A 16,016-nucleotide genomic window follows, 5' to 3' on the forward strand; every position below is an offset into this window, starting at 1 on the left:
TAATTGGAGGCAGGATTTGGAAATGGAAAATTGGTTTTCTGCATGAAGAACAGACTGAAAAGAGGGGGCTGTGTTCAGTCTAAGACCCTGGACAAATTTTTCCTTTTCATACACCAGAGAATTCTGAAAAAATCTGTACATTAAATTTGAGATCAGTAGCAAAGATTCTTATTGGAACTAATGCCAGAGAAAATAGCAAAAACAGCCTTAGATTTAAGAAGGAGAAGGTAAGATGATGATCACAGGGAGCTCTTGGTTGTTCTGACTTCATCAAACTTCGGTGGTGTGCAGTACCTTTAAAAATTTTTGAAGAAAATTGATTACCTTAATTTTTTAAATAATCAAAAACTTAATGGTATCAATATCCAGTGGTAGATTGTCTTGCATTTGAGAGCTCCCTTCTAAAAACTGACATCCTTTAAAAATTAACAACAAAAAAAATAGGCATGTATTGTCTACCTTAACTATTTACTGTAATAAAGTTGCCTTAAAAAAAAAAACAAACCAAAACAAAAGCAAAATGCTGACATAAAGTACATTTTAAGATGCAACTTACCCTTTCCTGTCACTTTTTCCCTTTCATATTAATCATCACTCACTTGTTTAATGGGAGAGAGAATTTATTCTAGGAGTAAATAATAATGTTGAAAAAATTCCATTAACGATTCTTGCCTACCTGATATCTTAGGAAAGATGACAGAGTATGCCTTGTTTTTGACAGATTGGTCAATAAATTGGAAATATTTAGAATTCTGTTATTTGAGGTTTGTTAGGTTTCTGTTTGCTTTACCCCCCCATTTTAATCTGCAACATCTATATGCATTTGTAACTTTGTTATATCCCAATTTTTAATTCATATGGACTGATACTAGCACAGTAAGAGTTCTGCCTCCAAATTCCTTAGGCAGATTAAATCTAAATCCAAATTGCAGAGCAAAGATGTCATTAGGCATATATCGTGCAAAAATACAATGAAATTTATTCAAATCCTTAAGTATTTTTGTACCTCTGAGCCTTTTCCTTTGTAGTCTCATAATTATTCTTACACTGACAGTAAAAAAAGTGCTTTAATAAAGAGGTGTTGTTTATATCAGCACTTGAAAAGATTAATTAAAAAATTATGGATGCAAGTGTAAAGTTTTGATGAATTTAGGAGTCCACAGGAACCATCCAGTGTGCTATAAACAATAAGAATTGTGCTCCTTTTTCTCTGTAAGAATCAGCTGGTGTGATGCAATGCCTTAATGTGCTTGCATTTGTACAGAAAGAAGAAAGAAGCAAAGAACACTTCATAGTTTTAACTCATTGTCTTTCAGCAAGTGGGTATTTTAGACTATTCTAATGACCTGCTGAATTGTTACTTAATTATATATATAAATATTTATATTCATAGTAATACATATTCTATGTTTAACTATACTTGTATGTATGCTTATATATACTTATGATATTACTATTACTATATAACATATATTTATATTACTATGAATTTGTATTCATGGAAAGGACAGTAGTGAAAGGGAAGTTTTAGCACCCAGTTATACTTTTCTATCTCACTAATTGAGTGCAAATTTGGTGTAAATTGCAGGTGTGAAATCTCTTAGTCATCATAACAGCTGATAACCATTCTTTAAATTTTTATTTTATTTCTCTTAAGCTGTCAGATCAGTCTAACAAAGTTTGTGTCTATGTATGTAGTTTTTCTATCACTTAATGTATTTTCAGTGAATTTGGGGAGTGAGTATTTGGTGATTGTGTTTCATTATGGGGCATATATTGCTGGCTGAATATTTCTGCCTGGGCAGTAGATGAGATGTGCATGAGATTTTATGAGAATGAACATTAAAATGTTGCTCTTTGAGAAATTAAAAAAGTTTTCAGGTGAGAGTGTTACAATTAGTTTATGTGCTCTCTCCTTGCTGCCACTCAAATAAATAGCTTTTGCAGTGTTGTCTTTTAAGTAGATTTCTTGTGGTTCTATCAGAGATTCTGATGTTGGATATATTATGAGTCATTTGATTAAAATAGTGCTACTTAAGATTTATTCTCATAAAAATGCTGAGAATCGTCATCATTCTGTCAGTCCTTTTCAGATTCCAGAAGAAACAATTTGTACCATAGCAAAGTTTTGTGTTGCAAAGTCTTTTATGGCAACAAGAGTATAGTTTCTAGAGATTCTTGCAGCTGTTACGTGAACCAGATAATTTTCTCTGATACTACATGAAAAGCTGTAGTAGGTACTGCATTCTCTCACCTAAGATGCATTATTATATGTTTTTATAAAATGTGATTAAGGATACAGTAGCTGACTGTTACAGTCATGAGGCTTTTGTTAATTTTAATTGAACTTAATGTTCTCCAACATTTCTGATAAAATTCCTGTTCCCTGGTGATGAGTAGCTGATGACCATTCAGTCTGGCTTATGTGTGCTCGAGATTTCAAAACTGCAGAGTTGGAGAATGCAACACAACATGCAAAATCTTGAAAGAGACTGTCCTGCATATCTCACAAAATAGAAAGATTTCACCTATTCTGACTCTGTTTGCCATTCTTGAAAGATATGTTATGAAGACATTTTATGAAAGCTCTTTTTGTAGATAACGAGTACTGTAAAGAAGGGAAGCATGATTCCTTAGGGTACAATGAGTCAGGTAAAGAACTTCTTAGGAAGAATTGTTCAGTATATGAGCAGCGTCAGTTCTGTATACTCACTGAAGTAGAACTCAGATCTAGGAAAAAAGCTCACGTGTCATTTGGTAGTTAAAAACTCTAAATTACCCATCTGGAAAAAATCCAGAAAGAAATCTGCAGTTACACATGAGGCTTATTGGGAGCTCTCTGTATGCTTTCTTAAAGGCCAACTAAATTTGAGTGTCTCACATCAGGACTGCATACACTTGTCCAGTGTATTTTCAGTTTTGAGATATTTCTCTTTGAGAAGGTAGTGTGAGGGTGATTACAAGGGTTGGATGAAACAATGAGCTGGTTAGTTCTTCTGTCTCATGATGGATTAAGGAGAGGCTTGCAATGATGGTTTCCTTAGTGAGCTTGTAGCAGCCTACACTTTGGGGTCTGCCTGAGCCAGAGATTCTCTTTAGAGTTTGGCAACACTTGCTGTGCTTTCCCTCAGGCTTTTATGTAATCTTTTTAATTCATCTGCATTTTTGGCAGCTGCAGTGTCATGTAACAGTAGTTCCACAGCTTAACTGCATATTTGTTTGTGTGCTTTGCATAGTTTTTAATGTTGACACCTAATGATTTAATTGGTTTATTTTGTTTCTGAAAAAAAATGAAAATTTGTTCTTTACTGACCTTCTTAGAGTTTTTGATTTTTTTCTTTAATTCTCTGTAAGAATCTTCTTAAGTATTCTACTTTCTCAGGCAAAATAAAACATGGCAGTGTGTTTAGTATCATTAATGTTTAGAGGAGTTCTTTTATACTTTCGTAGTGTTTTATGCTTTCTTTTTTGTGATGGGAGCAGGGTGGTTGGGGACAGAAGAGAGAAGGTACCAAAACAGTGTGTTCATCCAAGACAGGAGCACAGAAAGATTTCTACCACAGCATAAGGGTTTTCTGGGTTTGTGTTGAAGGTGTGGGTACACTTGTGTAATTTCTTTGTTACTTTCCTTGAAGTTTCTATCATTCTATTTGGGGTGGTCTTTTGTAACTTCAGGTGTTTTTGTCTCCTCAGTTCTAACACTATGTGCTATTATGATACTTCACATGGATTACGTGTTTACTGCTTGAAATTTTCTCTGCCATTTCATTTTTTCTTTTACTTAGCATTTTGATACTGTGGTAGGGGTTTTAGCAGTCAGCTTCAATTTCTGTTGCATTGGATAATTTACTAAAGCAAGCAAATTTTTTTCCTCACTTGTTCATATATGACTGAATCAGGCAGGAGAATTCTTGTGGTGACTTGCTGTCTCTGAAAAATCTGAATGTTTGTTTTTAACCTTTTTAACCTTTTTTTGTCTTCTAATAGCTCTCAGTTTTTGAGAGGATTCCCTCCCTTTGCACTCGTAACCTTTTAGTGTTTTAAAGCCCCCCTTGTCCTTGATATCCCTTGCCAGATTTCATTCCAAGTGGGCCTTTGCTTTCCTTGACACGTAGCTGCCATACTCTGACAATATTCCTGTATTCTTCCTAAGTGGCCTGACCCTTTTTCTACATTCTGTAAACTTCTTTATTCTGTCTGATTTTTGCCAGAAGTGCCTTGCCCATCCTTTCAGGTCTCCAGCCCCCCTTTGCTTCATGTCTTATTCACAGGGATGTCTTGATCTTAAGCATAGAGGGAAGTGCTACTTGAATATTCACCATCTCTCCTGGACCCGTCCTACCTTCTAGAGACCTAACCTATGAGATTCCTCCAAGTAGGCCCTCGAAGATTGGTGCCAGAGTTATTTTTCCTGAAGTCCAGGGCTATAATCCTACTTACTGCCATGCTTCTTTCATGCAGAGTCCTGAACTCCCCCATCTCATGGACTCTGCAGTCAAGGTTGCCTCCAGCCATTGCATTCCCAACCAGTCCTTTTTTGTTTCTTAATACAAGGTCCAGCAACACATCTCTCCTAGTGGGCTTCCCCACTACCTATGTCAAAGTTATCAGTGCTCTGCAGGAACCTCCTGGGCTCCCATGTGCCAAGCTACGATGCCTTTCCAGCAGCTGTAGGGGTGGTTGTGAGAATTGTGGGCCTGTGATGGTGGCTGCTTCTTCCTACTGTCTGTGGAAGGCCTCATCTGCTTCCTACTAATCAGCTGGCCTGTAGTAAACACCCATTTTAGCCTATCCCTGAATTCTTATCCATAAGCTCTGGCTCCTCCTTCATCCACTCCTAGGCAAGGCTTTATACATTTTGGTTGCTGTTTTACATAAAGAGAATTCTACCACCTTGCCTTTCTGGCCTCTTTCCTAAAAAGTATGTAGCCATCCATGACAGTATTCCAGTTGTGCAAGATACTCCACCATATCTCTGTAATTGCTGTGAGATCATGGCCCAGCAACTGCACACTAATTCTGACCTTTACTGTTTCTACAGGTTTGCCTGCTAAAGATAAAAAAATTATTTATGTAGAATTCCCAGGAGTCCTTTTAAGTCCAGTATGAGAGCCTCAGAAAGCTCCTATGTATGAAATACTGATGGGAAGAATTCATTGGCTTTTCTACACATTTTTGTAACTTCAGTGTTATAAAACCAGTAATGAAAGTATATGAGTTGTGCAAATATGAGCAGACTATTTTAAGAACAAAAAATAGCATCTCTTACTTGGAACTCTTGCTTAATTCTAGGTATGGATGTTTTAGGTAATTACAAAGCTGATGAAATCATCAGCTTTTAAAATTGTTTTTAAATACTGAAGAAGTTCAATTGCTTTTCCCACTCTTGCAGTGTTCACTTATGAAGCTCATTTGTTTGAAATTTTGCTCAGAAGAGGTCAATCTGAAAGAGAAGTGTTTTAGTAGATTTTTAACCTGAGTGATTACTGTCTGCCAAAACAATGAGTAACTGAAAGCAATAATGTCATCAGCCAGAACTGTAGTACAAGTAGGTAACTTGTGGTTTTTGTCTCTTTTTTTTCTTTCTTTTCTTTGTTTTTGGGATTTTTTTTCTCCCCAATTTTTAAGCCTACGGAAAAGTATTCCTAGTGAGGAAAGTAAGCGGCCATGATGCTGGAAAACTGTATGCCATGAAAGTATTGAAGAAAGCAACAATAGTTCAAAAAGCCAAAACAACTGAGCACACAAGGACAGAACGACAAGTCTTGGAGCACATTAGGCAATCGCCGTTTTTGGTCACGTTACATTATGCCTTCCAGACAGATACAAAGCTTCATCTCATTTTAGGTGAGTACTCTTCAGGATTCAAGTTCTATGAAAAAAAAAAATAAAAGAGCCCTTTTATCTCAATGTTTTTTAAGGGTTTTTTAATGTGGTCTGAAGTATAGTGTGTTTGGAGATTGCATGAGAAAGCATAGGAAGTAAAATACTGTTCATCTTCAACAGTGTCTCTGTTTGTGGTTTTCCTGTTTGAGCTTGAGTGTGCTACTTTGACTTGGATAGTGGTTATCTGTGACTTATGTGCAGCAAAAAAAGTATATTATATTCATCAATGACCTGGAAGCATTTGCTTTGTTAATAGTTTTGTTGTAATTTGATCTTTGAGTATTGAGATACCTGCATGTTTAAATTTTTGGGTGCTAAGAGACAGTCCAAAATCACACATTTCTGTGCTGAAAGTGGAGGTTGTTCATAAGGTTTGGTACTATGCTAATTTTAGAAATATTTCTACCTTTCAGATTAGCAGCAAATTTTAGTGTTTGGTGTATGAGGTGTTTTTGTAAGAAAATTGCCAGCAATTCTTAAAACCTTCTTACCTAGAGTATTTTCAAAGAATTGTAAAATGAATGATTAATTTAAGGCTTGGTTTCATAATATGCTTCTCTAGTGAAATGTTTGAGGAAATAAACTGTCTTTTAATTGAAGAACAGGTTTTGCATTCCTTTTTATCTGTAACTTCAATTTTTTTACTTTTATTAACAGTCTGATTTACATCAAATTAGCAAAATTTTGTTAATGTCAAATGAATCTACACCTCTAGCTGTCAATTCTTAGAAAGGTCTTCTATGCACATACCTTAGTTTCATATGTTACAGTGAAATAATAAATACGGAGAACTGAAATAGAGTGTTCACTAAACTCCTTTCGAAAATGAGAGTTGAAAATTGTAATATAGTTTCTTGTAAATTCCTCTGACTAGGACATTAAAGAAATACATAAAAGATTGTCACAAATAAATAGTTAGAAATATATTGATACCTTTGTGATTCCTTGATGGTATCTGTTAATAATTAAGGTTTTGAAATTTATACATTATTTAAAGTTATTGACTAACAATTTGGAAAAAAAAAAAGAAATATTAAATGAGAGAAAATGTGAACATTTATTATAAATATTATGGAACCATTCTTTAAGTCCAGGTATTTTTTTGCTAAAATGCACCTTAGATCCCATAGATCCCATTAAAAAATATATTAAAAAAAAGAAAAAAAAAAGAAAAAAAGGAAGAAGCAGGGAAAACCCAAACAAAAAACTCCTCAAACCTGAGATAGATGTAGTTGCCTAAAATAAATACATAGTAGGGGGGAAATTTAGGTGTTAGGTGATAAACATAGTTAGACTATAAAAGCCTCTTGTATGAAAGAAAATTAAAAGCTTGATATTATATTCTCATAAGAGTCAAAAAGGAGCAAGCCCAGTAGTTCTGAAGAAGGCTGAGTAGCAGCAGGTAGTGCAGACAGGGCATGTGTCCACCATAATGCAGCACTGAGGTGATGTTTGAAGCAACATGTTCATAGTTAAGATAAAATTACAGCCTTTTGTTTTGTTTTTTTTTTTCTTTTTCATCCATCATCAGCATATCTGTTTGGGCCAGAAAGGTCATTTTTTCCTTCATTTTCAGCAGAAAGTAGGAATAATTAGTTTAAAATTTTCTTTTAATAACTTTCTGTAACAGTGAAAATTTCTCCTCCTTAACGTGATGTAAAGCTACTTTATAAATCAGCTGGGCTTCACACTCTCCCTGAGGGGGAAAGATCCAAACTGTTTGTTACAAGTTTTTCATGTCTAATTATATAAGTTTGTGTTGTCTTCACACTCTCCATGAGGGGAAAAAGATCCAAACTGTTTGTTACAAGTTTTTCATGTCTAATTATATAAGTTTGTGTTAAGTCACTTTAGTTTTGGAATTTAAGTGTTTCAGAGGCTTCTGGATTTTGGGGGAAAACAGTAATTGTCTTCTTTTTGTACTTGGCTGAATTTGGTGTGTGAGCTACCGGCCATTTTAGATTTTAGAGGTTTTAGAATTGGAGCCTCAGTGCAATATTTAGTACAGTTCTTCATGCTGTCAGATTGCATACCTGTATGAATTTAGACTGAATCAAGTACAGACATGCAGCTGCATTTCTGCCAGATTTCCAGAAAACGGAGTTGGGAGTTGATTCCAATTTTTGTGTTGGCTTTGAACTATATGGAACAAACCAGGTGTTGTATCCATGTGAGTCCCATCAGTTCTATACAGAACTTGTCACACAAGGTTAAATGTCTAATACTTTAAAAAGTAGCTAGATAATCTGAACTGTCAGGTGGAGTTTATACTGAAGTAACCAGGTTTTTTTTCCATTGTGCCAGTGATGCATTTGATCTTGCACCAAGAATTTGAGGGCTGTTTGTTTCATTGGGCTGTGGTTAGCATTACAACCTGGATAGAATTAAGCTTGTTGTGCTGCTCCTTGTGGCAGCTTTGGTTTGGATCTGTCACAGTCCTTAGAACAATTCAATGGCAATTCAGTGCTTCCCTTCTACTAGGTTAGCAGTTCTGGCTAGAAATATTTTAAAAATTTGTTTCTGTTACCTTTTTCTACGTGCTAAAGTTTTTTAGAAGAAGGAAACAATTATAAAATGTGGGTTATTTATGCTCCATTAAATCTTTTTAATTTGCTTGCTGGTCTAGATAAATAATCCTTCTCACATTGTTTGATTCCACTAATATTCCTTTTCAAAGAGAGCTGGAGATCTGAGGAGTGGAGAGAGATCAGAATAAGTGTAATTTGTTTATGTGCTTTATCCTTCAAACTATTAATATAAAATAGGATCAGACCCCATTTATGGATTTGTGTTTTATACCAACAAATCTGTAGAAACAATATTCAAGAAAATAATGAGTAAGATTTTTTTTTTTGGTGCATGTACCGTGCTCTGTATATGTGGACCTCAAATACAATAATGGGGTATGTGAGATTGCAAATTAATGGCTGTAATGTACACTGCTATCATAAACAGCTCTACATCTAAAATATGTTTGTGTTACAGTGGAGCTCTGTTGTAATATTTTTTCCCCTCTCCTTTACTGTGGGAAAATCCTTGTGTCATAGCCTGCAAAGAATGAAACTGTGGTTTCCATGAGGGAGTGTATGTGGAAATAATCTCCTGCAGTAAGTTTTGCTATCAAGGTTTCCCTTGGAAGGGAAAATTTTGTAGTTGTCCATAACTGATTGTTTCCCCTAATACCTGTTTTTTGAATTGCTTTTCTTTGTGACAGTCTGCCTTGTTGCTCATCAGATTATTTCATAAGATTCTACAAGGGTTCTGTTAGTAGATATTATTTTCATATTCCTAAATAACTAAAATACTGATTTTATGATAAAAATATATTTATAATTTAGGAATAGTTAGGCTTTTTTATGGTTTTGATGCTTATTCAGAAGTGGGTCTTGTTCTTCCTTCAGTTCTCTAAGAAAGAAATTGAATATTTTACAGCATGGTATGAAATATTAGTAGATTACAATTAAGGAAAAATATCTGATAGTAGAAGGTGTTACTAAATAGCTTACAAAGTATCTAATAATATTCCAATAAGAAAATAAAATTGTCAGAAAGTGAAATTATAAGGTTCTGTGTTCTATTTTTTAGACTATATAAATGGAGGAGAACTATTTACTCATCTTTCACACAGAGAGAGATTCTCAGAAAATGAGGTGCAAATTTACATCGGCGAAATCGTTTTGGCACTTGAACATCTCCACAAGGTAAAATAACTTTACTGTGGTGCTGATTTTGAGGATTTACAGCTGTATTCTTTTTGTATCATATAAAGTTAATAAGGAGAACTATTGTTTTAGATTGTTTTAAATTGGAAGTAAGTTTATCTAGTAATGGGACATTAGTTGTATAATTAGAAATAACCCCCTGTGAAGTGTCCCTCCTTGTGCACCAGATTAAGGCCACAATTTTTTGGCTGCAGGATGAAGAGTAGTATTACTGACAAATAATTTGTTCATTTTTAGTAATCCTTGTGATCCAGTGTTAGTCACTAAAACTCATCTGTAGTGAACATAAACATTTTTGGTTGCAATGTTCAGTTATCCTTGTTTTCTACACAAGGATACTGAGTGGTAGAGTTCTAGCACAGCTGTAGACATGAAAAGTGCTACAATTCTCAGAAGTAATCAGTAGATTTGTAGACTATTATGAAGCATGCATGTGAGTATGGTCTATGTCTAGACTGTGTAACAGAAGCATCCATTTTCTTAATGAAAGGAGAACTGAGTTTTGCGCTCAACAGCAAGTATTTGGTCATTTTTAGGTTCAAGAGATATACAGTATGTCCTTGAAATTTTAAGACATTAATGTGCAGTGTAATTTCTAAGATTTTTTTATGTAATTTTAGTTATTTCTTCAAAGACTTTTAAAAATTGTCTTTTGAGGTGCAACTTTCATGTGTCAAATTATCTTAATAATATGAATTTTGGTGGCTTTATTTTTAAAAGCATTCAGCAACATCTTCTTGATGTGGTTACACTATTTGGAAATACTTTTTCTTATATTCTGTTTGCAGTTGGGAATTATATATCGGGATATTAAACTTGAGAATATTCTCCTTGATTCTGATGGCCATGTGGTGCTGACAGACTTTGGCCTAAGTAAGGAGTTTCTTACTGATGAGGTGAGTATTTGGCTCTCCAGTAAGTGTGGACAGAATTGAGCAAGATGACAAAGTCTCGTTGAAATACCAAGCACATTTGAAAAGGATGGAAGTCCTGCATTCCAGACTCCTACATCATAGAACAAAATCTAGCTGTCTCTCTTACTAAGTTTTGAGCTTTCAGTTTATTTGGTTTAGGCCTGCCACTGTTGTCATACATCTTTGTTCTAGTTTTCCCTGAAAAGCTTTCATACTTTCTTCTGCTGCCCTTGATATGTAAAGGGAAAGACCTGCATAAGTCTCAGAAGTCACTTATGTTTTCATTTTCAGATGCTTTTTTAAAAAAAAAGCTTGACTGTGCTAATTCATTGGAGTGACTAGGCAAATGGTATGCTATGACTCTTCTTTATGCTAATAATAATTAATGTATTATTATCTTGTCTTTTTCTCATGTCTTTGTGTCACTTTTAATAAGCTTAATTGCAAGCTTTTAGTATAAAAGCTTACTTCTTGCTAAGTAAGTACATAGTACCTAACACAGCGATCTCTCACTATTGATGTTAGCTGTTAATTATTTGTAAGGTACAGTTCTATCTCCAAATAGGCTTTTTAGACTTTAGAGAGTCAAAAGTGTGCAGGATTTTACTTCTGAGAATTTTTAAATGGATGTTTTTTGGCTTTCACATTAGGTTTCACAGGTATTGAAATCCGGGACTGCAGATCTAAAAGTCTTTGTTAGAAACAGCAGAAGGATTTTCTAAAAATAGATAGCTGATAGTTTCCTCTAGAATATTTGCATTTCAAATGGAGTGTGGTAAGATTTAGGAGGGACCATTTAAAAATATATTAAATTTTACTTTCTGAAGTAGGGAAGTAGTAGACATAATGTCAGTATATTCCTTCTAAGTTACAGCATGAAACCAAGGGGAGGTTCCACTGGTATGAGAAGGGATTAGCAGCAGATTCCCACACCAGTGCCAGAGAGTAAGTGCAGGGAGATGCAGTTTTCATCAGGAAGGAATGATAGTGAAAGGTGTGGCTAGAGAGAGTGGGACCTGTTAGAGCTGTGAGAAGAACTGTGCTAGGCACAAGAGGTAAAGCCAAGTACTGGCATTACTGCCCTGAGGGGTGAGAAAAGGAGCAGTACCCCAGCCTCTGATCCAAAGCTGAATGAAGCCTACATCTCCACTGTGTTAAGAATGTTATAATGAATCAGAACCTTAAAGTCTCAAACCATGTTTGTTTTAAGAAGCACATCTCATCTGTGCTCACCTTTGGCATATCATTTACAAGCAGTGCAAGGAAAGGGGAGGACTTGGATAGGCATCTGAGATATCTGTTTGCTTTATCCACACTCTGAATTGGATTCTTCTTTCTCCAGTCATTAAATAAAGCCATCTTGCTCCTTGGAAATTTAATGTTGGTTCTTCTGACTCTAATCCATTCTGTTTTCAGTATATACCTTATAAATGTGTTCATTTAACTATATTTTTTCTTTTATTCTCTTCCACATTTTATATTTGTCTTCCCTGTAAAAAATCTCAACAGTTCTCATGTTTTTAAGAAGAAAATAATTGCAACGGTGTTGTTTGCTTTCAAAATCTAAGATATTGTCTGCATTTGACTTAAGTTTTCCTGTGTGCTATTGTAATTTAGCTGCTGAATTTTAACGTTATTAAAGTTACCTACCTACACATAGAAATTGACATTTCATATTTTTCCTATTTTTTGTAGATAATCAAACTACTACTAGAGCACTAAAATCGATTACAATAGATATTTACACTTCTGAACCAATGTACTTACAGCAAGTAGAATTTGCCTGTATAGTGTTTTCAGGCTCACTAGGGTAACACTTTTAAATAAAATTACACAACTGCGTAAGTCAGATAAAGGCGTAGTATTTGCAGTTTAGTCAGAGCAGTGTACTTTCATTTCTCTCCCTTTCTTGTCATGTCTTTTGTGGTCCACCTGCTTCTTGCAAGAATTTTGCCATTAGAAATGCATTCTTAAGCAAGTGGAATTTATTCTAGTTACCCTCTCTTTGGACTGATTATCTTAAACAAGTTTTATTTAGGTTATTCAAAAGGGATAAAAATTATCATAGTAGAGATATGTACTATATTTGGAGTTCTTATTAGAGAGAAATACTTCTCCATGTATTTATGAATTTTGGATAGTTTTATAGTTAGTGATGCTTGCTAGAAAACATAATGATTCAGTATTTTCGTTATCTGCTATAATCTGATTACTTAAAGATTTCCATGTACTTGGGCATGCAATTAATCAAACAGGACTACAATAATTACAGCAGATTGACTGCTCTACAGTGGAGAGGTGGGAAGCTGCTTTTCCTTAAGCACTGCTTGAGTGAAAGGAAGCAAATGCCTGTGACTTGTAGGAAAACAGAAACCTGTTGATTTCTGCCATGCAGCTACTGAAGCATGTGTGAAGAGTGCATTGTAAAGTATTCTCTCTGTTTTAGTTATGATGTGAAAATAGCATGCATGAATTAAACATCCAAGTTAAAGCTGTGCAGTGTGAAGAGCTTTAAAGTATTTTATGGTATTGCTTTGCTAAAACATCAAATTTGCCTTTTACAACTGAATCAACAGTGGTGTTGCCTTTGTTTTTCTTTAAAATGAAGCAAAATGCTTTTACTTACGTGCAAGAAAAAGAAATAACCTGACTGGAATAAAGTAGTTCAATAAAAAGGAATTTTCATGTAGGGTAGGTCAGTGTCACAAGGTATTTAAGTATGAAAGTACTTTTGATGCAAGCTTTATTTAAAAGCTCATGAAGACCTCCAGTATTACTAGCCTGACCAAATAATGGGATTAGGTATGAGATTAAGAGATTGAAAGAGATTCAGTATTGCTTTTTATGGTATTTGTATTCTTAACTCCATGATGAATTTAAGGCTAGTGTAAATGATTTTTAAATCTCAACTGAATTGTAAACAAAATTGGGGTAAAAATGACAATTTTGTCCTGATGTTTTTGTACATCTCAGTCTAGTGTTTGTGTAACTGGGTTTCAAAGTACATTGGCACATGACACTAATATAAGTTTTTATTGGGGACACAGAGAATTGGTAGAAATTGAAACTTCTACAGCACTATTTTGTTCATTGCACAAGTGAAATCACTTCAGTGGGAGTTTTTTGTTTGGTTGGTTTTTTGGCTTTTTTTTTTTCCCCTCAAGTGTTTTAATACATTTATCTTTAAAAACCCGAGAACTCCTAAGTTACTGTTTTGGGATCTTTTTCCGTCATACTTCTTGTGTGTTATCTTGTGGACTTGTAGCTTATATCTTTTTAACTCATTAATAGCTCCACTTCTACTCTGGACTTGTTTTGATTTGGTCAATGTCAGTTTGACTTAGTCATCAGGTCTGGTCTTAATTTTCATGTGTATTGCTAAAATGCTACTTCATTTTTTAAAATCTTCTCTCCCCTCACATTGCCTTTAGCTCTATAACTACACAAAAAATCTTGTTTTACTATACATGGAGATCTTTGTCTTAAGCAAAATAATATGAACACATTTATTGAATTACTGTAAAAATGGTCTGTTTGACCATGCATAATAATTGTTTTTCTTCTTTATTAAATCCAATAAAGTACACTTTCTTCCAGAATGTAGTGAAGTGCTCAATTCTTCTGCATTGGTACACGTCTTCTGCATTAGCTTAAGTTTTTTTCTGAGGCTTTTGTGTTTGCTCAATTAAGTTAAAAAAAATTAGGTAGTAAATACTGAATGTTGCCAGTCTTCACTGAACAGTGTGTCTGTGAGCATCCAAATGTCTTAGTAGTAATAAATAATATAAAAATGGGTATTCAGTATGAAGGATGGTTGAATTGAAGCCTAAGACAGTTGGGTGGGTGTCTCTGTACTTCTGTCTGTGTAGAATGAATAGTTCCTATACATTGTTGTTTCTTCATCTCAAAGTCTCTTGATGAGAGTTGCAAACTTAGATATAACTCAAATGCTTTTCACTCCTGAATTATTAGTTTTCATTTATTTGGTGATAGAGTGAACATTCTGTTCTGGAAAGAAAAGTAGTATGTATTTTAAAAGATTTTCAAGCATATTCCAAGGAGGAAAAGTGATTAAATGGAGGCTAGTCCATTAGGGGTTTTGGTAGATAAACTGGGAAGAGGTTTGCACACATTCTTAGTGCAGTTCAAAGGTAGTCCAGAAGAGAAGGAAGTGACTACAACTTGACTCATTTAGTGCTTTAGGAATTGTCATCTAATGTGAGTGACCTAGTAGATTAGCTATGCATTTAACTTTAAAAGACCCTTTATAATTGTCCAATTAAACTGGTAATGTCTTATCATTGCAATTAGACAATGCATCCTCCAACACTGAGCATTCCCTTGCAAAAATGAGTAAAATTATCTATACTTCAGATGACTTGCTACATATGCTTGTGTTTTAGTTAAAGGATTGTTCAGTGATGTAGGCATAACAAACAATTATGAGAAATAGATTTACATTTCTTCAAAGAGAAAGAAGTCAGAGTAAACTGAATAGTGAAATTAGTCCACAGAAGTTAACATCTGTTGTAGATCTATCTGGATAATTAGTTTTGGAAAAAGAAATGAAACAATGGCAAAAACTTTTTGCTTTGTTTGGTGTATTTCAGTTGGCTCAGTTTTAACTATCCTGAAATTGAATATTAAGAACATACCAAACACTCTAAAGGCACATCACTGAGCTGGACTAATTTAATTGCAAAACCAGGTCATCAGTGATCAGTTGACTGTTTGAGCCTTTGCTCAGGAAGTTTCCCTTTTTAGTGCCTATCACAAAAAAGATTGTGCTTTTCCAGCATGGATCAGTAATACAGAAGACCAGATCATAAAATAGTTTCTCTCCAGATTTTGAGGTCTAAATATTAAAGTGCTATTTAAGATTTTTTGCAAGACAGATCATGATTTCTTACAATGACTGGTTTAAAAATGCTCTTTTCCTGTTTTGATATACAATTTAAAAAAATGCTGTTTGGAGGAGAAACACCAATCTGTGTTAAGTAGTCTGTTATCCAGTCTTCTAATGGATATTAGGTTGCTAGTCAGCTCAGAAAAATTCTGATTTCGAAGGGAAAACAAGTAACTTTGAGGGCGAACGCTCCCATTGTCATTAATCCATTCTTCTCACAGATTTTTTTTCTTTTGAATAACTGTGAATACCTTGCTTCCATGAAACTTGGTCAGCCAGGTGAAAAACTTTGAAAAACTTAAGTGACCAGAGACTCACAGCCAAATGTAAATGAATTTAGAACCAGATGGATTGCATTTGAGCAGAATTGTCCACTCCTACTTCTTTACCTTTTACCTCTGGATCTCTCTGAAACTATAAATATTTGACATGTTCTATATTTTTTTTCTTTTAATGAAGGAAATCATAACTGTTGAAGGCTTGTAATAACAGCTAGCAGAATTCTTCCCAGAATTAGTACTCTTCCATACCTTATAATTTTTTTTTATTTTTGAAGAAATACGAGCTTTTCATGTCTTGCTTTGTATG

At 34.5% G+C, this 16,016-nt stretch overlaps 1 protein-coding gene across 2 annotated transcripts in view; it reads left to right on the plus strand.

Moving 5' to 3' along the window:
* The window catches only part of RPS6KA5 (ribosomal protein S6 kinase A5), a 66,612-nt gene that overhangs the window by 15,761 nt on the left and 34,835 nt on the right, over nucleotides 1–16,016 (plus strand). Inside the window, exons 3-5 of one of the 2 annotated variants that reach the window (XM_039712584.1) lie at nucleotides 5,629–5,847; nucleotides 9,472–9,587; nucleotides 10,397–10,504. In XM_039712584.1, coding sequence (XP_039568518.1) covers nucleotides 5,629–5,847; nucleotides 9,472–9,587; nucleotides 10,397–10,504 — 443 coding nt within the window. Of the gene's footprint in view, nucleotides 1–5,628; nucleotides 5,848–9,471; nucleotides 9,588–10,396; nucleotides 10,505–16,016 lie in introns of those variants that run through there. The other variant, XM_039712585.1, reaches the window with a different exon arrangement.

Source organism: Passer montanus, unplaced genomic scaffold (genome assembly GCF_014805655.1).
Source record: "Passer montanus isolate IOZ18808 unplaced genomic scaffold, ASM1480565v1 scaffold27, whole genome shotgun sequence".
Lineage (NCBI taxonomy): Eukaryota > Metazoa > Chordata > Aves > Passeriformes > Passeridae > Passer > Passer montanus.